General features: G+C 41.1%; 1 protein-coding gene across 1 annotated transcript in view; it reads left to right on the forward strand.

Annotated features, from left to right (window-relative positions):
* The window catches only part of TMEM131 (transmembrane protein 131), a 96,668-nt gene extending 75,415 nt beyond the window's left edge, over window positions 1-21,253 (forward strand). Inside the window, exons 29-41 of the mRNA XM_021412604.1 lie at window positions 648-833; window positions 3,707-3,865; window positions 4,406-4,998; window positions 9,431-9,606; window positions 10,836-10,963; window positions 12,295-12,419; window positions 12,547-12,702; window positions 13,415-13,592; window positions 13,927-14,048; window positions 14,155-14,251; window positions 15,301-15,398; window positions 16,731-16,894; window positions 20,124-21,253. Of these exons, the coding sequence (XP_021268279.1) occupies window positions 648-833; window positions 3,707-3,865; window positions 4,406-4,998; window positions 9,431-9,606; window positions 10,836-10,963; window positions 12,295-12,419; window positions 12,547-12,702; window positions 13,415-13,592; window positions 13,927-14,048; window positions 14,155-14,251; window positions 15,301-15,398; window positions 16,731-16,894; window positions 20,124-20,423 (2,482 nt within the window). The 3' untranslated portion in view covers window positions 20,424-21,253. The remainder of the gene's footprint in view (window positions 1-647; window positions 834-3,706; window positions 3,866-4,405; window positions 4,999-9,430; window positions 9,607-10,835; window positions 10,964-12,294; window positions 12,420-12,546; window positions 12,703-13,414; window positions 13,593-13,926; window positions 14,049-14,154; window positions 14,252-15,300; window positions 15,399-16,730; window positions 16,895-20,123) is intronic.

The following is a 22,725-nucleotide window of genomic DNA, read 5'->3' on the forward strand; positions in this document are numbered from 1 at the left end:
AACCTCTCTCTTCTTGCAAACGTTATTTGTTCTTCTAAAAACTTTAAGTTTTTATGACCGACTGTAGTGTTATTTTTGTTCCTGTCCAGTGAATGCAACTTAATGAGCTGGAATAGTGTAACGACACAGCTTTTTATACATTTCCTTTCTTTGGGTTATGAATGCACATGAGATCTAGATTTACGTATATTTTTGGTGCATTGCAGTACATGCTAAAGAGCCCTTGGTGTAAGGATTATGATCATAAAGCACAGCATTTCGGTCTTGAATATTTCATCTGCTGCCTTAATGACAACAATTGTTGAATTCCGTGCATTTTTATTGTAAAAGATCTCTGCACCAAAAATTATTCTTCAACGCTGCTTGGTTTAAACTAGGTATTTGGAATACAGGATCTAAACAGTTCAAAAGATGCTACTGTTATGCAAGAGGATGTGCAAGGTACTGCAGGCAGTGAAGCTCCACTAGCATTTTTGCAATGATCTCAGTTTGTGATCAGACTGGAATGTAGTGGTGTTTTCAAAAAGCGTGGTGTTTTCATTTAAACGTAGCTCACATAAATGATCAGTTCATTACTTCGGTATAGCTGCTGTTGTTTTATATAAGTGTGTGTGTATATATATATACATGCTTTACTTTGTTTTCAGGTTTACACCAGATTTCACTGCTTCCAGAGTAATTCGTGAATTAAAACTCATCACTGCAGGAGGCTCTGAATTCATATTTATCTTGAATGCATCCCTTCCGTATCATATGTTAGCAACATGTGCAGAAGCACTGCCCAGGCCCAACTGGGAACTGGCACTGTACATCCTTACCTCAGGAATAATGAGGTAATGTGTATTTCTGTTCTTCTCAGTATGTGCGTGTGAGGTACCTTTACTTAAATATAGATTATAGAGAAAAGGCGTGTGTGCATGTGTATTCAGTACATGTTATATTTAGTGTAGTATATGGTGTGGCAAAAGGAGAACAATTAATAAAAGCTGCTGGGGATTTATGTGAACAGCTTTAGGCTGAGGAGTACTGACTTCCTGCTTTAAACGAGGACAAAATATGTTCATCGCTTGGGACTGTTAGGCGAGATCCTGTTAGCTCTGATAGTATGTGGATTTTTCATAACTGATTCAGCCAAACTTGAATCGAATTAGGTATTAGAGCACTGTTAGCAGTGAATTCCTGTTGAGGTTGAAGCATCCTTCTGCAGTACTGTGCTTTAGAAAGATATGAGGCAGTGACTCGATGAGCTTAGCAGATGCCTTAGATGAATTTAACGTGCTGCCACTTGTATGTGGCAGACAACTGGTGATACTAATAATGGAATTTCTGAGAACCTGAAGGGCATTGTCTGCAACACTAAACACCCTGAGGTTATGTAGTAGTATATTGATGCTGGCTTTTTTTTCCTCAAAGAGACTAGCTGAAATTTGAGTTGAAAGTTCCATTGCATTTTCCTAGTCTAACTTGGGTATAGATCTATCTATATTTTTTGAAACCTGAGGTTATAAATGTTACTTTCCTGCTCGTCTCTTTGGATGTAAGATGCTTTTCCCCACTGCATTTGTCTGGAGAAATCCATAGGATAGAAACTTAATCAGTAACAACAAACGTTTTACTTTTGTTGGTGTAAAACCTGTATTGCAGTGTGAGACAGATTGCTGCTGTAGATGCCTGTGATGGAAAAAGTGGTCTTCCTGTGTGCATTATCCAATGCCTTTGCAGCAAATCAAGCCTTGCTTTTTTTTTTGTATTGAGATACTGACTCTTCCATTTTGCTGTACTGCATTGCATAAATATTTAGTCAGGCTGTCTTTCCTTGTCTAGGGATTGATGAAAGAAAGAGAGAAGATAGTGTGCTTCTTTTTCTTCTTTGGAATGCAGTATTTTTATCTTATTTTGTGTTTCTTCTAAAAAATCTGCTAGAAATGTGCAGACTTAATTTCTGCTCTGTCTATTGACAGAGTGAATAACATAGCTCATGTTGTTTGCCTGGATAACTTTACGCGTACTGTATTTGCTAACTGGACATCACAAAACATCAAATACTAATCCTTTCATTCTTTTTTCCTATAAGTTGAAAACACTTCCCAGCAGCAAATTAGAGGAGTCCTAATGTAACCACCTTATAATATTCCAAGGAACAGGCACATAGATAGCCTCTAGCTTTCAGGATATGCTGGTGCAGAGGTTTGCTTGTTGCCACCAGCACACTTCTGTATTATTGCAGAGTAATCCCTAGGCTCTGTGAACAAACATAAAGTGGACCAGCACTGTTCCTACCACCACCATGACACCAAGATAAGAAAGGGTATTTTATTTAAAAAAAAAAAAGTTTATTCTTTGTGGTTTTTTTCATGCTTGTTTCTTTTTTGATTTCAAAGCTGATACTCATTTATCAAAACAACAGTGTTTGCTTTGGTAAAAGCAGTACAGTTCTCCTGAGAGTGGCAGAGGAGAAGCCCTTGAGGTGACTGTTTGTTGCAGCTACCCCCATGTCACATCTGTGGCACCAAAACCCTGTGTGCCCCATCTGGAGTTTGTATAGTGCTGTGGAGATGCAGTACTCTTGTTGGTATCAATTTTGTGATATTTTCAGCTATTGCTACTGTTATTCGTAGTACTGATGGTGACACCTCATTCTATACATCCCCAAAGTAGCTGTATATCTGAGGGCATAGTGCCTGAGGCAGGTGATGTTCTCTTGTCTAGGAGTTTGTACAAGCTTGTCTGAAAACTTGCCCTATTTCTTTAACTTTTCTGTTTCTTGTTAGTACCTCAGATGAAATTTACTTTGCCTGCTTCCTGCTGTCTGGTTATGTATCTGCTATCCATTTTAATCCCTGGGACAGGGAAAACTACTGATAAGCAGCTACAATCAGCTGAGTTGGTCTCCAGAGCTGCATGGATTTTTGCTGACAGTTAAAAAATAAAAGATGATATCTAGACCAAATTCTTCTAGGCAGCTCGAATTCAGCAAGCGGTGTCTCGTCATTTGCTGTGAATGGAAGTTCTTCATAACATTTGGCTTACAAAAACTGGCATTTGGATCTGGGAGAAAAACAGAAACCGAAGTTGCTGATGCAAAGTTAATTTTGCACAAAGTTTCTAGGGTAATAAGCAAGGCAATCTTTAGTCATCGATATTATGTCCCCTCCCCCCTCGAAATTTCCCACCTGTTAAAAGATGAAATTAGTAGCACTGTGCTGAATGTCTCTACAGTGATTTTATTGCTTCATCAGAAATACAGCTCACTGCAGTGCGTTATGTAAGTGGAGAACTAAACACCACTGCAGATGCAATTGTAAAACTTGAAATAGCAGTCCTTAATTTTAGTTCTCTGAACTGCAGTAAAATTTGCTCTGGAGGATCTTTGCTTTTCGTATAGAATTGTACCAAGTCTGTGAGAGCTGGTGACCTCCTGGATGCCATTTTAGTATTTCAGTTCTATCTTCATTTTTTCATTTGGACTAAAACTGGGGACTTGGGACCAGACCTGCATCTCCAGCTTTGCTACTCACTCTTACTGCTGTGTATGTTATGTTAGACTTAGGTATTTTATGTTTCTGTTAGACAGAAATGTGATTTGGATGCAGTTTTCAGCTTTTCCATATAGGATACAAAATTTTCATCTTCCATGATTAAATTCATAAGCCTTAAAATGCTCAAAATGTAGGAATACTTAACAGAGTGCTTCTCTTCTCTGCAGTGTACTCTTTCTCTTGGTAATTGGAACAGCCTATCTAGAAGCTCAAGGAATCTGGGAGCCATTTAGAAGACGCTTGTCTTTTGAGGCCTCAAGCCCACCCTTCGATATGGGAAGGCCACTTGATCTCAGGAGAATAGTTGGAATTTCATCCGATGGAAAGTAAGTATGGGTTTGGGTTTGTTTTTAGTTTTCCTCTCCCTTCCCCCGCTTTAGTTATAAGGCCAGTTAGAAAGTAATAGACTCTTTAGAGCAGGCGAATGAATATTCCCATGGACGAAAGATAATGAGTTACAAAGAAAAATTTTTGTGATTGTGAAGAATTTTCATATTTTTGCCAAAACCCTGCTAAGTTTTTCTGTTAATGCTGTAGAAAACAAACTATAGACTGCAGAAAAATAGCAGGCCAAAAGTTCTGCCTTTTGGTCTTAGGTTAAAAAATAAATAACAGTCTTCTCCTATCCCTTCAACATACACATTGACTGTCATTTTAACCATTTTTGCTCGTATGTGCAGCGAGCAAGTGAACAGGAAATGGTAAAAGCTACTGACTTGTCAAACAAGTTTTAGGCATTTTAGTTGATTATACACCAAGAATAGTGTAATTAAAGGTTTCTTTTGGATACAGTGATTCTTTTTTTCTTTTCATGCAGAAGAACTAAAACATTGTGAAGTACATTTAAACGCTTCTTGTTGTTCCAGCTTGAATGCGCTTGGATCAGATTCTAATCACGGTTCGTCCAGAGGGATCTATGGAGCAGGCAGTTCTTCACGATCCAGTGCAGGGAATCATAAACAATGCAGTGCAACAGCACACCTTCACAGCAATAGAAATGCACCTGATGTTGAAAACATCAAATCCAAAAACAGTTCAAACATGCCTAATAATAGGACTTCACAAGCATCTTCCATGCAGTCAGTGAACAGGGCAGGCCCCTTTACCTTGGATTCAGGTGCCACAGCTCAGACGCATGCCACAAGCAAAAGAACCAAGGGCACGAGGCAGAACCAGCAGCCGACACAGCAGCAGACAACAGCTTTGGTAGAGCAGCCCCTCCAGCAACCCCCAGGATCCGGGTCCCAGCAGCAAGAGCAACAGACTGAAAGTGCTTTGCCACAGCTACCGCTTCTTAGCCCGCCTCATGCCGAGTGTGCCAGCAGCAGGAGGCACAGCTCAGAGGATTCAGATCTCACTGGGCTCATAGAAACTATGGAAAAAGACTTTGACCACCCAGAAACCCCTTCCCCAGATGTGTTTACAGAGCAACCTCCATCTCCACTAGGAAAAAACAAAGGTAATAAAATTCTGCTTTTTTTGTTTAAAAAAAAAAAAAGGATTACTTATGTAAACCACAGAACAAGATCTAATCAGCTGTAAAGGTCATCATTCATAGTGTGGAAGGTGGTAGCTTCTCAACTGTTCCCTACTCTTCTGTATCTGCCTGCATCTTGAGTGCATCCTTTATCTATTTTACAGCAGTGAAATTCTTCGTGCAGTGCTAGATTACGATTCTTCCTGCAAAATCTTTGGAATGTTTTGGAATAACTGTATACATCAGTACAGGTTAGGGGCTGACCAGCTGGAGAGGAGCTCCCTAGAGAAGGACCTGGGTGTCCTGGTGGGCAGGAGGTTGGCCATGAGCCAGCAATGTGCCCTTGTAGCCAAGAAGGTTCATGATATCCTGGGTGCATCACAAAAAGTGTGGCCAGCAGGTCGGGGAAGGTGATCCTCCCCCTCTACTCTGCCCTGGTGAGGCCACATCTGGAATACTGTGTCCCATTCTGGGCTCCTCAGTTCAAGAAAGATGGGAACTTCTGTAGCGTCCAGCAGAGGGTTGCAAGGAAGATTAGAGGCATAGAGCATCTCCCCTTTGAGAAAAGGCTGAGAGACCTGGGGCTATTCAGCGTGGAGAAGAGAAGACTGAGAAGGGATCTTATCAACTCTTATAGAAATGAGCAGGTGTCAACTGGATGGCATCAGGCTCTTTTCAGTTGTGCCGGACAACAGGACAAGAGGCAGTGAGCACAAACTTGACTATAGAAAGTTCCATCTGAACATGGGGAAAAAAATATTTCCTGTAAGAGTGGCAGAGCACTGGGACAGGCTGCCCAAAGAGGAGTCTCCTTCTCTGGAGATATTCAAGACCAACTCTACCTTTCCTTTGCGACCTGCTGTAGGGAACCTACTTCAGCAGTGATTGGACTTGATCTCCAGAGGTCCCTTCCAAAGCCAGTGATGCTGTGAGTCTGGGAGCTTCTTAACATGCTTTATGTATTCACCACCTGGGTTATGTCCTAGTTTTGTTGTTAACAAATTTAATCTTGATGTGTTTATTTCTAAATGAATTTTCATTTTTCCCTAGTGATGTTGTACAGAAACAGTACTGATACTGTTTTTCTTATTAGAGATTAAGTTAAGAAAAAGGTGTATAAATCCTGAAACATCTGTATGATCATGCACAACAACAGAGGAAAGCTTCGCAGTATTTAGTAATGAGCAGAAAAGTCTTAAATACTTGAGAATGGGTGTGTTGTTGCATTTGGACTTTGAAATGGGGGACTCTGAAGTGCTGAGAGCTTTGGGGATCCTGCTAAAACATGCTACTTTATTTCTAGCTTTTGTTTATTTACTTATTTGGGTTGTTGGTGGGTTTGTTTTGCTTTCCTTTTCCATTTATGCAAGGGGATGTGGTAGGAGGAGTTAATGTTAAAAGAATTGTAACCAGCTTGCCAGGTATCTGTTTCTTAAAAGCTAAATGGCACTTCAGCAAATGACATAGCTGTAGGTGGGTTTCATACTCAGTCCCCACATAAGCAAATAGTGTGGCACTGGAGCTTTGTGAAGCAACATGGCTGGTAGGGAGGATGCATCATGTCCGTGGGGCAATTCTGAGAGGATTTACAGTGGGCTGATCCAGGCTGTGTACTTGAATACCTGAGAAAATCGGGAGTGCTTCTGAAGCACATCTTCTGTTTGCACTTCATTCTGCAGAAGAAGTGATTCTTGCACTCCAAGATTGCTGTACAAGATTGCTCCAAGAGTGCAGCTGCTGCACAGTATGTGGGCATGATTGAATTTTGTTTCAGAAACATATTCCTGATCCAAATAACAAGATGTATCTACGTTAACCTTTTTGCACCTATGGCAATTTCTAGCAGCCTTTGTATTGGGAAGTCATCTTAGCAAACATCTGCTCCGAAGTGTTTGATGGACCTTGGTTTATATTTTTCAGGCATATTTAAATGCATCTGCTTGAGAGCTGCACTTCTGTTATTTGTCTATCAGTTTGGTAAAGCTGTTGAAAATGTGATAAAATTCTTCAGTCGTTATCTCTTATGCGGAGTTCACTTTTTGACATGACTTCCTGTTTTTTTCAACTTTTTTGATTACAAATGCATTCAGATGGTTCACTTTTTTCTTACTGTTACAGAGGCTTTGCATCATTTGTGCTTTGGTGCGGTAGTATAATGAATATTTAAATGTATTATTTAGTGCAGAGCATATAATGAATATTTTATTATATTTTGCAGTCCAGATAGTTGTTTTTTTTTGACTTCTTTGCCAGCTCAGATCAAATAATCACATATTTATTAATGCAAGCTTCTCTTTGGATAAGCTTTATATAAAAACCCAGCATTACTGGTAATCCGTAAGTTAACTCAAAAGCTCAGCACATCAAGTAAAACTTGCCCATTTCCATTTGCACCCTTTAAAATGTAAAACTTAAGGGGAAGTTCCATTATCTATCTGGATCTGCATATGCACGCTGATCTTTGTCTTTAGGTAAATAACCAGAGCTTGTCACAGACACTTGCCAGAACAGCAGCTTCTGAATTAAAATTCTATGTCAGAGTGTCTTGTGCAGGATTTCAGCCCTCAGTTGTCTTGTTTCATGTTCCTAATACGTAGTTCTTAGCAGAGTACTGCGGAGGCTACATTAGATTTGTGTTAAACAGCTGCGTTGTGTTATGTTTGTGTTTTATGACAGCACATAAGTCTTTTATAGTGAGGGTGGTGAGGCACTGGCACAGGTTGCCCAGAGAGGTGGTGGATGCCCCGTCTCTGGAAACATCCAAGGTCAGGCTGGACGGGGCACTGATCAACCTGATCTAGCTGTGGGTGTCCCTGTTCATTGCAGGGGGGTTGGTCTTGATGGCCTTTAAGGGTCCCTTCCAACATTAAAGATTCAATGATTTTAGAGAAAACTTTCTAATGGTGAGCATTAAGCTGTTCAGCAGTCCTAAATGTAGACTAAAGGTGATGCAAATGTTGGCATGAGGCCTTCTGAGGCAAAAATAGAACACCCCAATAAGCTTGAGGCTGACCCCTAGAAAATTTACATACAGAGCTACTTGTGTTTACGCTTGTATTTGCATTCCTGTTAAAAAATAACATTATCTGCAATGTTTTTGTTATTGTTACTGAAAACATCAAGTCTGAAAGAAGCAAAATGTGAAGACGCTGCCCTTTGATATCTATCTGGTATTTACCAAAATACTGGAGGCAAATCTATGTTTTGGTACAAACTTTCCCTGGGGGACAAATTGTCACATTAAACAGGACAGCCATCGTTGTTCTACCAAACTGAATTCTGACGTGAGCTCGTACAAATCCCAGTTTTTGATTTCACTTACTTTGAGCTATATTCACTTATAGCTGAGTCTTTGAGTTTATGAAGTCCATCCTGGAAGCAGGAAGGCAGGCACTGCGTGGCATGTTAAGGAAGATACTTAGTCTGAGGGATAGTATCTGAGGAAGATCTACTGGTAAGGGCATATATCATGACTACCAAAAGGCACGAAAGAGCACTTTAGATGCTCTCATCCTGTACAACAGCAAGAGGCAGAGGCGAGTTGATGATGACTCCATGTGTGCATGCAGCTTCTCTGTATTAATACTTGTCTCAATAACTGTTATTTTCCCCAGGTGTCTACTTTATACTCCTCTATTTTGCAAGCCCAGGACTGCTGGCTTTGTTTTGAAGGTTCTTAAACCTCTGTATTTTGAGCTTATTCTCTGCTATGTTTGTTAGCCTGTAGAAAGTGCAGGAAAAACATAATTGACTGTTAGAGTAGCAGTATTTATTGATACGTGGATTGCTTCAAGAAAACTGATTAAACACTCCCTGGAGTGTTCAATGCACTATTTTCATACACTGAGATGCAGTAGCACTTAAATATGTCAAGCCAAACAATTTTATTCAGCTTAGCCATGGCTCTTCATATGCAGTACACTTTGAAAAAGTAAAATATGTTGAGGGAAGTCACTGTATTTGGGGGGTGAGATTTCGAGAGAGAGAGAGAGAGAGAGAGAGAAGTACATCACTCCCAAACAAAAAATATCATAGTCACTTTTCTCATCCACTCTAGTCTTAATCTGAGGCTTTGTTTTGCTTCTGAACTGGCAAGAATGTTAAACATTTCAGTCTCTTTGTTAGAATGATAAAGCTTGTACCGATTTACGAAGTCCATGTAACTAAATCTACTTTTATGTGGTGGCGCAGTCAATTTGAATTCTAAGGCGTTCAAAAGGAACGCCAGGAACGTAGCAGAGAAGCACTCTGCAGCCAGGTGCCCATGTCTGCTGGGAGGCAATGGAGTTAGGGCTCAGGAGCATAACAATCTAACTTCAGAGGTTTTATCATGTGGGTTTGCCTCTGAAACGACTTGAACGAGCCCATCGCAGAGTAGTGCTGATGAGAATCTGAAATGTCCTTGTCTCCCCAGGGAAAGGGAAGGCACTTCAGCGGAAGGCAAAGCCACAAAAGAAACGGGAAGAAAAGGACAGAAGAGGAAAAGGGAAGCAACAGGAAGATGAACTGAAGGATTCCTTGGCAGATGATGACAGTTCTTCAACCACAACCGAAACCTCCAACCCAGATACAGAACCACTTCTCAAAGAGGTACGGCACTGCTCATAAAAGGAGGCTCCTGTGATGGATCATCTGTTAGCGGAGCATGGCACTTGGAAATAGAGTCTCTTTCTTTCCTCGTCTTTCCTGTGCTACAATAGCTAGCAGTGGAAGAAGGTTAATTATAAAAATCCCCTTTCACAGTCCTTGCTTTCACTACTCAGTTTCCTCTTTTACAAAAGAGCGGTGTCAACATGCTTGAATCATGTTGTCTCAGGACTGAAAGTGCCTGAGTGACTGTGGTTGGAACGAGCTAGCAGCTGTCAGCAGAACTGTAGTAATTGTCTCTGTGTGCTCTCCTAGCCCATTCTGTTTGCTGAATAAAACACAAGGTACAAATGCTAATTTTACTCGATAATTAAAGTGTGCGCTAAAACAACACAATCAGTTATGAAGAGTCAGTTCATTGGCGGTAGCTTGTCAGCAGGAATTGAATTAATCACCTCTGCCAATGCAACTATACCCCTACTCTTATATTATTCATTGGGCTCGCATGCTTCTGGGTAGTAAACAAAAAGCCCTTTAACCATTTGTGTAGTGGTCAGGTTGTCAGAAATATTTTGTCTTCAAGCATGTGCTGTGGAACCAATCAAAGCAAAGGTAATTGGTGAGAGATGAAAATGAATCTTAAACTTTGTCATTTCTTAAGTTTGAACTGTGGAAAAGATGGTCCTGCTAGCTGGTGAGAGGGGGGGAAAAAATATACAATGTGTTTTAAAAACATAGTTCAGTTTAATAACCTTTGATTTTCAGTATAGGTATTTGACAGAATAATCATATCCAGAAAGTTAAAGAATAAATAATTTGTATTGAGAAAGTTGCATGTATTCATTGCTTTGCTGATTAAAGCAGTCTGTTTTGTGTGGCCTGAGCTGCACGTGAGTGCCGTGTAGCTCTCAGTGCAGGGTCACATCTTTCTGGGGAGACTTGGAGGTCATGGCCTAAGGAGCTGTGTATTTGTGATCACCTGATTTGCTTGAAGCACGTGAATTTACAGCATGGAGAAGCAGAAATGAAAATATCTAGGGAAAATTAAATATCACATTTTAAAAATATACTAACCAAGTAGTAACAAGATAAATTCTATGCTGCAAAAATGCTCATGTTTTCAACTAGCGTTCTTTTCTCAGTCCTAGTTGCACTAGGTATGTTGTGGTGCAAGAGGGACCTTTCGTGTACATTTGATCAATATAGATATCCTATTATAATGTCTTTTATAGGAACCTGAAAAACAAAAGGGAAAAGTTACGCCGGAAAAACCTGAAAATGAAATGGTGCAAATAAAACAGAAAAGTAAAAAACTGCTAACAAGTATCAAGAAAGAAATCCCTGCAGATGTGAAAACCAGGTAAGCACAACAGAGGGGGGAGGCATTATGGGAGATGGATCGATAACAGTCTGTGTATTCTGCTGTTGTGGCTGCCAGTCTGGCTAATGACAGCAGCAGATGCAGCTCCAGGCAGCTTCTGCTTCCTTCATGGTATCAGGGAACATCCGAAGCTTGTAAATAATTATTTGATGGGAGTACAGTCAATTAATAATATGAGAATTAAATCCAGAGAAGAAAATGGGGGTAAGTGTTGGCAAGGTCTTTTGTAATAAATATCACAGATAAGATAGGGTAAACATTTCTACAGGAGCCTCTGTACAGTGGCAGCACTGTCACAAGAGTACTTTTAGTTACTTGTGGTGAAGTTACAGCCATGCAGTTTCCTTCGTTGGAATCACAGAGTAAAATCAGCATCTTGGATATGTTGTTAAAAGAGGCGTTTGCTGCCAGTGCCGTTCCCTTCCTGACAGACTGCAGATGATAGAAAAGGAAAAAATAAAGAACCTCGGCCTTTCTATAGGCTGTTCATTTTGAAATCTCATTCTGAAATTCTAAAACGAAATGTGTATTGGAGAGCCACGGAAGTAATCTTTGCCAGACTGAGGTGTGGTATATTGGATTGTGTTTGGCCTGTTACTGTAGTTAATACTAGCCTGAGATTTAGCTTTAGTTGGTATGCATATGCGTTCATTTTCTTCAAAATATTTCTTAAAACATGGCCAAAGTCCCCTGCTATTTTTTCTTCTTACTGTTATACATTTTCCTCTATCTTCTGAATCACAAGGTGGTTGTATGTGACAGTATTCAGAGGCCCTAACTGAGCTGGAATTCTTCTGCAAGACACGAATACAACAATTTCTGCTTAGAAAATGTACAGCATCTGGGACAAAATCAAATAGCTGGAGAAAAGGAACAGTATATAGCCACATAAATTTGATGGGTTGGAATAGTTTTGTGATCAATCATCCTGTGCGTTCGTGGCAACAGCGTATCAGGAGCATGCGAGTGGCAACAGAGAGGAAAAACTGCAATTGCCATCTCTTGGTTGTCCCTCTGTAATCGAGCAGGCTTTGTAGTCCTGGAAAGTGAGTGAGCTGGAATGCCCATGTGGGAAGGAGATGAGCTGGGGTTAGGAAGTATGAAAGGGTGGAGTTGTACGTAGGAGAAACACAAGAGATGACAGCAAAACTGTGCTTATGAATCGTTTTGAAGGTGAGCATAAGCTCGATAGAAGGAAGCTGCAGAGGGCAGTCCTTTGTAAAGCCTGTACAGTAGTTGTATATGTATGTCCTGCAGCACTTCTGAAAGCAAATAAATAAATAAATAAATGGGTCTCTGTTTTCATTTAGTTCCTTGGAATTACCTTATACTCCCTCACTGGAAAACAAGCAGCGCAAAACCTTTCCATCCAAGGTATCTACACAGCACCTCTTGACGAATGCGTCCAAATCAAGAAACCTCCCAAAAACAAGAGGTAGTGTGAGGCTATTTTCACATACCACAAATATCTCTGAACTTTCGATCTGTTAACGTTAGAAGAAAGCTGCTTGCTTTATTATCCACTGACTTGGGTGGGGTTTTTTTGTTTGTTTTGTTAATAGGTCCAAACAAGTTAATAGAGAGCAGGCCATCAGTATTATCAAAGTTTCTCCCCGGTGGGTCTGGACAGGAGCTAGGAAACACCAGCAGCTCAGAAGGCGAAAAGGATTCTCCACCGCCGGAGTGGGACTCCGTGCCACTTCACAAAGCTGGCAGCTGTGAGTAATCACTGGAGGATGACAGAATTAGTCTCCTGCTATGCATATCTGTCGGCAGGCTGGATCTGTTTTTAGCCTAGCTTTTTTTCCCTGCATATCCGTGCTCCCATTTTCTGCAGTAAGCCTAATACTGATAGCATCCGGTACAGTTCAGGAGATTTGAACACCACATGGGCAGAATGTCATTCATTCTACAGTTCTTCAGAAACTGCTGAGGAACTGAGAATTACTACTTGAAAACAAAATGTATTTTCTACAGCAGATTGAGTTTTTCTTCCTCTTTCTTCTGCAGCCAAAGTTGAAATTAAACGATCCCTCCTTTGGAGGAAACACTGAAAGCTCCTTATTGCAAGGGTTGGGGTGGGGCACTATTACAAGATTTTTGGTTACACTGTAAGGCCTTGGTGAGAAACGAGTCATTTTCCTCTTGGTTGCATGTGATCATCAAGTCAGCCCTCCCCACAGCTCTCACTTAGGCTAAAAGTTCCATTCTTTTTGTTCCATGCAGATCAGTTCATGCTTTCATTGAAATAGTCTCACAGTAGTCAGTAAACCTGAGTAGTAGGAGGAGAATATAAGGAAGGAGCCACTACTTTTTTACAACTGGGAACAGCCTTTGAAATAATTCCTCAAACAGAATTTATAGCAGAGTATGAGTTGCCATCATCTTAAAGTAATACTACATGAGGGTCTTTTGTGCTTCTTTATATAGCTACAGACAACCTTTATAAACTCTCTCTACAAACCATGAACGCAGATGCTTTCCTGAAACAGCGACAGCCCTCACCTACGCCTGCCTCTCCATCTCCTCCTCCTCCTCCTCCTTCATCCTTAGCTTTTGGGCCACGAGGAGGCACTTACAGCAGCATTGTGAACAGCAGCTGCAGCAAGTGAGTTTGGATCTGCACCCCCTACTGATTTCACAAGCACAGAATGCTTGAGGAACCAATGTGCTTGATACGGTGCATCTCTCTTTTCTCGTACCCATTTCCTCTTCCTCTGGAAACTGCTTTTTAGCAGATTTTACTGTGCACATCTTAGAGTGCTATTTATATTTTGGGGCAGTTTGTTACAACTTGCTTGATTACAGAAATGTGCACCTACATAAACCGTTGAACTATTGGTAATGTTTTCATGAATTCTGGATTAAATTGCTTGTTTATCAAAGTACCGAAGTCCAAAACCTTAAACTTTTTTTCCACTTTTGTTTCTCCCCCCTTTAAGTGAAACGAAAAGCAAGCAGCCCAACAGTACCAAACACAAGCTGGCAAAGGCAGCTTCTCTTCCAGGCAGGAATGGAAACCCCACTTTTGCTGCTGTTGCTGCAGGTTATGACAAGAGCCCAGGTACTGTACCAGCGTGGCATAATCAATATCTCTGCGTATTTCCAGAATATTTGGTCTGGTTGGTCAGTTGGTTTACTTTTGCCTCATTTTCGATGTATTGTTGCAGGTGGCAGTGGTTTACCAAAGGTTCCGCCAACTAAGACAGAAGTTTCCAGCAATATCAGCATTTCCCACACAGTTGTTGACAGTGATGGCTCTGACAGGTAAGTTTTATATCTCTTGGAAATACCTGAGCTCTTAGAAAAGACCCCATAAGCAGATAGTGGCGTTTTGAAGGCAGTGAACAGAGTTTATTCTGGTTCTGTTTGTGAGTTCTGAATTTTTATTTTTTTGCAAATGACTCAAAAGGAGAGAGAGGTATTCTGGATGTGATGGGGACTTTCCTTCTCATTCCCAGTAACTTGGCAATCTTGTGTCCCCTGGGCATCCAAACAAGGAGACCTCAGCTTGGCTCTATCAGTACTGAGGAGTGTGTACCAAGATGACTTAAAATAATTCACAGGCAGGATTTTGCACTGTACAGCAATATCTGTCGTTCCCAGTTTTAACTCTGAGCCCAGGACAATAACAGGACTTTGTGTTCTGAGTAGAAGCAGAGTATAGCTGTGCTCAGTTATATTCCCCAATGCAATGGGGATTCCTGATCTTTTCTGATCACGCTGCCTTTTTAAATAGATTTTTAGCTGTGCGTGTCTCTAAAGAGCAGTGTCTGGTAGCTTTTCTGAAGTAGGAGTGAGACTTGAAATCAATTTTCGATATACAAAGGAATTGCTTTTCTGTGCAAGATGTGTAGGTCAGTTCTTGGATTCTTTTTGTGAATATTTACTACCAGTTCCAGTTAACCCATCTGTATTTTCAAGAAACCTATCCACAAGCTAGAATGTGAGCATTTGTATGCCTTCTGAGCAGTTCTAAGCTTGCTCTGCTTGTCAAAAAGCTGTGCTGCATCCTGGAGCCTGCGAGTCTTCTGAAAAGCAGAGCTGCTCTTTGTTGGAACTCAGCATACAGACCAAGAGCAGAGTGTTGTACGTACAGGATAATGGTGTTTCCTTGACATCATTTTTTAAAACAAAAATAAGCTTATTTACCAAGTGTTGGGCACCATTTTATATTTCTGTACATATGTATAGCGTGTGCACGTATATACATGCACACTTGTACACATACATACTTGTGTTTGGACCAGCACATTGTTCCTGTTGGTGAACTCATGTTAATGTATATTTCTTTCCCATTCCTCCTTACTATTCAGTTCGGGTTTATGGAGTCCTATCAGCAACCCCAGCAGTCCCGACTTCACACCTCTCAATTCATTCTCTGCATTTGGACATTCTTTTAACTTAACCGGAGGTGAGTGTATCTTTTTCAAATATTTTCCGTACTTAAACACAGTTAAAGAAATGGTGTATTTCCATTCCACTGTTCTAAGTACAAGCTCTTTTCCCACGCCTATCCCCGAAAAGGATCACTGTATAGGAAAACACTTCATAATTCGGTGCTGCGTGTTTCAGCCCAGGGAGTTGGTGGAAAGTCTTAGGTTTTGTTTTGCTGGAAACAACTGGTTTAGAAGTTTCTCGGTTTCAGAAGAATATCTTTATATTTCTTGTCTCGCTGTCTTCCTCCCTTCCATCCTTCCCCTGGAGCTTTACAGTAGGTCTCAGAAGTGTGCTGTGAAACCTGTGGTTTCCTGAGCACCTCACGCTTGCATAAACCCATTGCTATATATGTGATGCAACGGCCCATCCCTCATGTTGCTTTCCTCTTGTGTTTTCCTCTAGCACTCGTGTAACTGTCTAATGAACTGATGCACATTAACCATCCATTAATTCCTATATTTAGATAGGTAGACTTTCTGTAAGTGGCTATTGAGATGAGACCTTGATGCAGGCAGGTTATATTGTGGAGCTCAGATGCGCTACATACTTGAGGTAGATTTGCATCCTGTGTTTGGGAGTGCACAGTATTTTTTTAAAGTATCTGCAGAGGATCAGTAAGCAAAACAAACTTCATGCGGCATCTGCATACCATTGGATTGGGTGTCTACTGAAAAATGTCTGGGGTCTGCTTTCACTTCATCTGCAACACTTGACACCAGTGACTCTGAGGGATGGCAGTAAGGTGCCTGGGATCAGTAGTTCTGTGTGCGGGCACCATGTGAGCCGTGAGCACTGGCACTGTCCTTCCTTCTCTTAGTTGAGACAGGGTCAGCCTGCCTGGGCTGGCCACAGCTGGTGCCACATCCCATGCCAGGAGTCACCTGGGAAGGGAGTGCTGCACTTCTGAGAGGCTGCTTCAGCACGGTCACCTCCTCCAACCACAGTGAACTTGCTGTGCTGAACTAGCAGGATTTGCAGTATTCTTGTGTTTCTACCAGATCCTCTATTTGCCTTTGTGTAAACAGTACCTGAGATATTTCATTCAGTATCAACCTGTGGAATTTATTGTATGTATAGAACTTTTTTCCTCACTGTAATCATGATTCTAAATTTGTTAGCCACTGCCCCATACAGGGCAAGTGAGCTGAGGTCTGTGTTTGTGCGTGACCTTTTCTGATCTGTTCTCCTACTGCAGCAGGACCCAACAGAAAAACATGGGAAGGGACAGTGAACTACGTTAGTCTGCTGATGTTCTTGAGCAAGGAGAAACAGTATGTGCTCAGATTGATTTCATTTTATTTTTCAGAGGTTTTTAGCAAACTTGGTTTAGCTCGACCTGCTTATGGGCAAGATGTTCAGAGAAACTGGAGCGAGTTCAATCATGTTCCGTCATCCATCTGGGATCCTTCAGCTGCAGATTCCGTACCCTCCTGGCCAACAAGCTCAAGTTCACCAACTCATACAACTGCAGTGAGTATTTGGCACAAATCACACTGTTTTGTTGCTGTTACCAACCTGTTCTGTATCTGCCATGTCATTTCATTTAGAGATTTTTTTTTTAATTTAGATGAAAGGTCAACCGAGTGCTAATAGTTCCATGTATTTAAGTTGGAATGGCTTTTGGACGATGAGCCATTAGTCTGCTTGCTTGCAGATGATGAAGAAATTTGTGATGAGAGCACTTAGTGGCATGTTCCATTTCCACATGCTTCAGACATTCTGCTCCTGAGCTGCTGTTGTCACTTCTAGTTTGATGGACAGTTGCAAAATAAGCAACGTGATAACTTTCCTATTTTGATTCTTGCTGAATCCATTGTGGCACCTCCTTGTAAATTAACATAAGGTCTGAAAATCAAAAAACTCAAGTGTATTCTCTTCAGCTTACAAAGAACACTAGAGGACTGAGCTTAAGTAGAAGCATTTAAACTGACTGCTAATTTTGATGGGGATCTTGAGTGCAAACACGTAAGTGGGAGGGGGGGGAAAAAACACCACCACCAAACAGTGTAGACTGTAGCGCTGCTCTCTTATCCTTGTACCTTGGCATCGGAAGAAAACTTACAGCACAGTAGTTGTCTTCACTGTAAGGGTAAATCATTCATCATCTTTTCTTCTGAAAATGTTTCTGTATTAAGAGGTGCTATCTACATCACCTGGTTGCACTTGCTAACCCTTCTCTTTGCCATGTGTTTAAAACTGCGGTTGTAACATTACTATGTAAAACCATGTGCATCACTAGTGACATCACTAGGTATAAAAAGGAGAGACCGTTGCTTTTACTCATGCAGAGGGCAGATTTCTCATGTGATAGAAGGAAGGACTGAGGACAACCAGAACAATTGCTTTAGCTCCCAACCTGTGTCCTAGCTAGCTGCTTATGATAGCTACCTGGAATTGTGCTTCAGGAAGCACTGAGACAAAAGCCAAGCAAATGATACAGAAGAATTTTTAGTCTCTGCTTTTAAATAATTTTTAGGGTGGAGGGGGAGAAAGCATTTTAGAAGTGATTCAAGGAGGTCACAAAAAGCAGCCAATAGATGGAAATGTTCAAGGCCTTTTTAATGACAGTGTTTTCTCATTGCCTGTGGTGAGCCAGGATAGGAAACCTTTGCTGTTCCTGCAGATGAGGCTAAATACAAGATAAGAGGGCAGGTACCAGACCAGGGCTTGTACATTTCCTCTTTCTGGCACAAGAGCCAAATCTCTTCCTGCAAACAGCAGCTGTATAGTGGCTCCTAGATTATCCTCTTTTCTAGGAAGGATTCTGGTGAGTTTACTTTCATTATCATCCTTATTCCTCTTGCTTTCCCGTTTTATGCACAACTCTTTGCTTCTGCACTAAGTGGCATTTGACTTCTCCATCTCATCTCCCCTCAAGCCTTCCTGCATTGGAACTATTCCTTCTCAGGTTTCTTTCTCACAACAGCCTCTCCATTTTCCATCATGTAGTTCTGTCTGTGGGCCACTTTGTACCTCGCTCCACAAGCCCTGTAAAGGAGTAGCTGTCTGTGTAAGATATTGCTCTGCCAATCCTTTCCTTGTTGCTGCTTCTACTTCATGAGCAATTGCCAGACTCTCCTAAGTGGTTTTGGGATACACTGGAATAGTTCCTGGTTCTTTAGCCCATAGCAAGAAATAGAGTTGATTTAGTGTGTTAGAGATGCTGTCTGAACAGCAGCATGAGTGTTTCTTGCTGTAGGCTTAGTAGTCTAATGCTTGTATAGCTTAAATGTAACCATTTAGTTATATAACAAACTGTGACCCCAGTTTAACTCAACATCCCAGTGACATTGGACAGTCAGTATGATGCTGGCATGGTTAACCCTTTAGTATGCTCAAAATTGCTATCCACCCCTCTGCGTCAAGTTCTTTGAGGGTTCTTTGCTAATGTATTATTGTCCAGCCAGTTTCAGATAAGGTTGAATGCATCTCCTCCGTTCCGGGGAGGAAAAAAAAAAAACCAACAACCTGAAATGAAGGCATTTTCAGAATTTACCCTGTTTGCTTTCTCAAGGGATTTTTATTTTAATCATCAGATGCATAGCACACTGATACTGGTTAACCTTTGGTGTTCATTATCTGAGGGATGTAGATCTTGGCAAGGGATGTCCTATCTTCTCCCAGTAAATCCAAACGTAAGGAAGTTTGTACCTTACAGCACGTACTCAGCAAGTCTACTGCCTCTTGGATGTTTCAGGTTTACTCTGTGTTTGCAAAATGAATTTACAGCATACGTGCATTATTAAACCTATTGACTAGAGTGTAAAGCCTACATATGTCAGGTTCTGTGCTCATAAAAGCATGGAATTTATACTAACTTATCTCCATCCCTGGCTGTTTCCGGGTATCCCTTTCTCCAACCACATTCCACTGGTTAGATTCTTCTGTTTTTTGCTTTCTACTGTTTAGTAAAACAGTTTACCAAAACTGGGCCTTGTTCATTTCTGCATGTGACCTTCTAGGCTTGCCGTACCTGTCCATCCATTCCAAACTCATTTATGCTGTCATGGTGCAGGTGCAGCTGCTCTGCAGCACCATTTGTCAGAGAGACTTGTGGAGCCAGGGCAGAGTCACTGGTTCTGCCAGATGGCCTTATCCCATCCCATCTCTCTTTAACTGGGGAACTTAAGGATAGGAGAAAAAAAGTATATCCTGGGAATATGGGCAGATACTGTGGGGCTGAACACAAGAAGGTTCATCCAAACCGTGTGATTTCTTTTCTAACAGATAAATGTGAATACTAGGAGATGGGTTTGCAAGCTGTCAAAAAGGATCAAGGATCAATGCTACCTTCTATTACAACTTGAATTTTGTCTTTATTTATCTATCTTGATCAAACGAGTTTAAAGTGGCTCAAGCTTTTTGACCCTTGAATACCAGTACTGTTTAAATCAGTAATAGCGTGGGGATGTATAAGCCCAAATGGAAACAGCTTAAAAGCCTGTAATGTAATTGCACTCTGCAGCCCATTCAGTTCCCAGATGCATTTGGTGATCGTTAGCGTGATTCCTCTGGGCAAGGTCTGGTAAAGGTACTTCAGAACTGTGTGTCACAGTGGAGGTGGAAGGGCTGCCACAGCAGACTCGCTTTTTTCTCGATACTTTACTTTCCAAGAGACCGTAAAAATAACAGTACTAAAGAAAAAGCTGACTGTAGAGGTGACCTGGCAGCTACTCACTCAGCTCTGTCTTTACCACAGTCGATCCTTGGCAACCCGAGCGGCCTGTGGTCCACCACTCCATTCAGCAGTTCCATCTGGTCGAGTAACCTCAACAGTGGCCTTCCCTTCACCACTCCAACAAATGCCTTGTCAGGTATTGATCTCATGGGTAATGAAAACTCCTCGCCGCCGCCACCTCCTCCATCTTCTGCTGCCACTGTTGCCAATCCTGCTGACGACATGGGACAAACCTACAATCCTTGGAGAATTTGGAGCCCAACAATTGGAAGAAGAAGTTCGGATCCGTGGTCTAATTCACACTATCCTCATGAAAACTGAAACCCAAAGCAAAGCGAAAGAAAAGAACTTTAATCCAGGTCGTGATACAATTCTGAACGCGAATTTTTGAAACGTCGTTTTCAGGCATTTGTTGGTCATGGCTATTTTTTCTCCCTCTCTCCCTCCCCCCCCTCAGTCACACTTTCATCACTTGCCCCTTTTTAAACTCTATCCTGCAATATGGTAGTGTGAGATTACAGATAAGCTTGGAAAAGTCTGGGTGAGGCCACAAATCCAACCTACAGCCGAAGCCTGTAAATCTGGACAATTTCACTGCTTTCCTATTTCACCATCTGCCATTTCAACGTAGGAAGCAGTTTGAACTACAGAATGGTCCTGGCATGCAATACTTTTATGGAAGCGCCGGTTTTGATTTTTAAATTTTTTCCAGTATTACCCTCCAAGTTCTAATTTAAAAAAAATAAACGGCACTTTGTGCTAAAATGCAGAGTATTTTTTTAAAAATAAGGCTGTCTTTGTTAACACAGGTTCTAAGAATGTAAAAAAAAGAAAAAAAGAAAAAAAAAAGAAAAAAAAGAAAAAAAATGAAAAAAATGGAAAAAAAAAAAACCAACAACAACAACAAAAAAGAAAACCCACAACAGAACCAACACAGAACCTTAACAGCAAAATGGCTGAATGTAAGAGCATTCTGTTAAGACTGTAATACACTTTCTGTGCTCTTTGTACATTTGTAAACCTGAATGCATTTTTAAGTTGAAATGAAATGCACACAGCCAAGACTTGTGGAAAAAAAAACAAGATACCTTGTGCATTTCTTACGGCTACAACTTTGGGTTGTACTTTAAAATAAATACTGCTTTTTTCAACGTCTGCCTACTGTAATTGTGTTCTCCCAGTATTTCCTAAACTGGTGCGTATGCAAATCCACTTGGTGGTGGTCACCTTCAGGCCAAAATCTACTGTGCATAGGTCCTATATTAACAGAATCTCTCCTGCCAATTAAAACTGGCATCCTCAACTGTGTGAGTTTGTACAGCATTTGATAAACTGTTTTCAGGCATTGATGCCGCCCGCTTGAAGACTTGCTGGATAGCAAAATGCTGTAAAACAATCTCTGCTGTTCAACTTTGTAAGTATCAGGCGTAGCAGCTGCAGTTCATGCTACGCCCTTACCTCTGTAACCTTTGGTCTTGTAGTGATCTACAGCACTTCACTATTTTTTGGACAGAGTTTCTCACTCTTGAGTGTGTCTGTTTCCGTGCACTAGCAGTAAGGCAAGCCTCAGTGACTTGCATACATTCATCTGCGCTAACGCTGAGGGAAAATGGAGACCTTCAGCTACAAGAAAGCAGCAGTACTGTGAGCAGCACAAATTCACTTATCATTCAGTGGCACTATTCCAAATTTACGGCAGATTTTCACCAGAATCCATTCTCTTAAAGAGAGCATCCTGTTTTGCTACAAAGAATACTGTATGCAAGAAAACATACGAGTTAAACAATTGAGACTCACCATTTTTTTTTCCATCTAGCACTATGTGAAAAAAATTTCCCCAGGTGCCTGGTTGCTGTTCTCTTGCTGTCACCAGCAGCTGCTGAAGGTGTGGATCTCTGAAGTGGGCATTTGTAGGAACTCCTTTGTTCTTAAAATCTGGATATTTCTAGAACCACGCAAGTAATAAAATGCTCAGGGTGGGTTTTTATGGAATTTCCTTTTGAGTAACTGGGCAAACAAGTCTCTTCCTGCATGCAAAATAAAGACACAGTTAAGCTACTGGCATGCTGGGGCCTGCTTCTCTGTAAGATGGAACTGGAGGAGATAACAGAGCAGTAACTTCAAGGTGAAAGAAGCTACTGAAGTTAATGTAATGTGTACAACCCTATTTCCCCAGCAGATCTTTATATAGGAATTGATTCCATGGAAGATAGAAGCAGAAATGAATTCTAGGTACTACTAGTCCCAGTGGCTTAAGTAGTTTTGCAGAAACAAAATAATTTCTGCTTTCAAAATTTCCCTTTGAACAAGACAAGGCAACATATCTAATTTAGACTTTTGGCTCTCCCCCCCCCCTACGTGAGCCATTCCCTTGTGTTAATGCAAATAACATCTGCTGCCTTTAGAACATTCTCAGTTCTTGCTTTTGAAAAGTTTCTTTTCAAACACCGATTAAAAATTATTACTCAAGGTCCAGGGGCAAAACAACCCAAAAGTTTTAGATCTTGGACAGGTCATTTTCAGTTTCACAAGCGAAACAGCACTGAGTCATTCACCGCTTGTGAGGAAAGTCCTAGGCCGAAAGCTTCCTTTTCTGAGTGTCCGCTCTTCCTTTTCTCAATAC

The sequence above is a fragment of the Numida meleagris genome, chromosome 1 (genome assembly GCF_002078875.1).
Source record: "Numida meleagris isolate 19003 breed g44 Domestic line chromosome 1, NumMel1.0, whole genome shotgun sequence".
Taxonomy (NCBI): Eukaryota; Metazoa; Chordata; class Aves; order Galliformes; family Numididae; genus Numida; species Numida meleagris.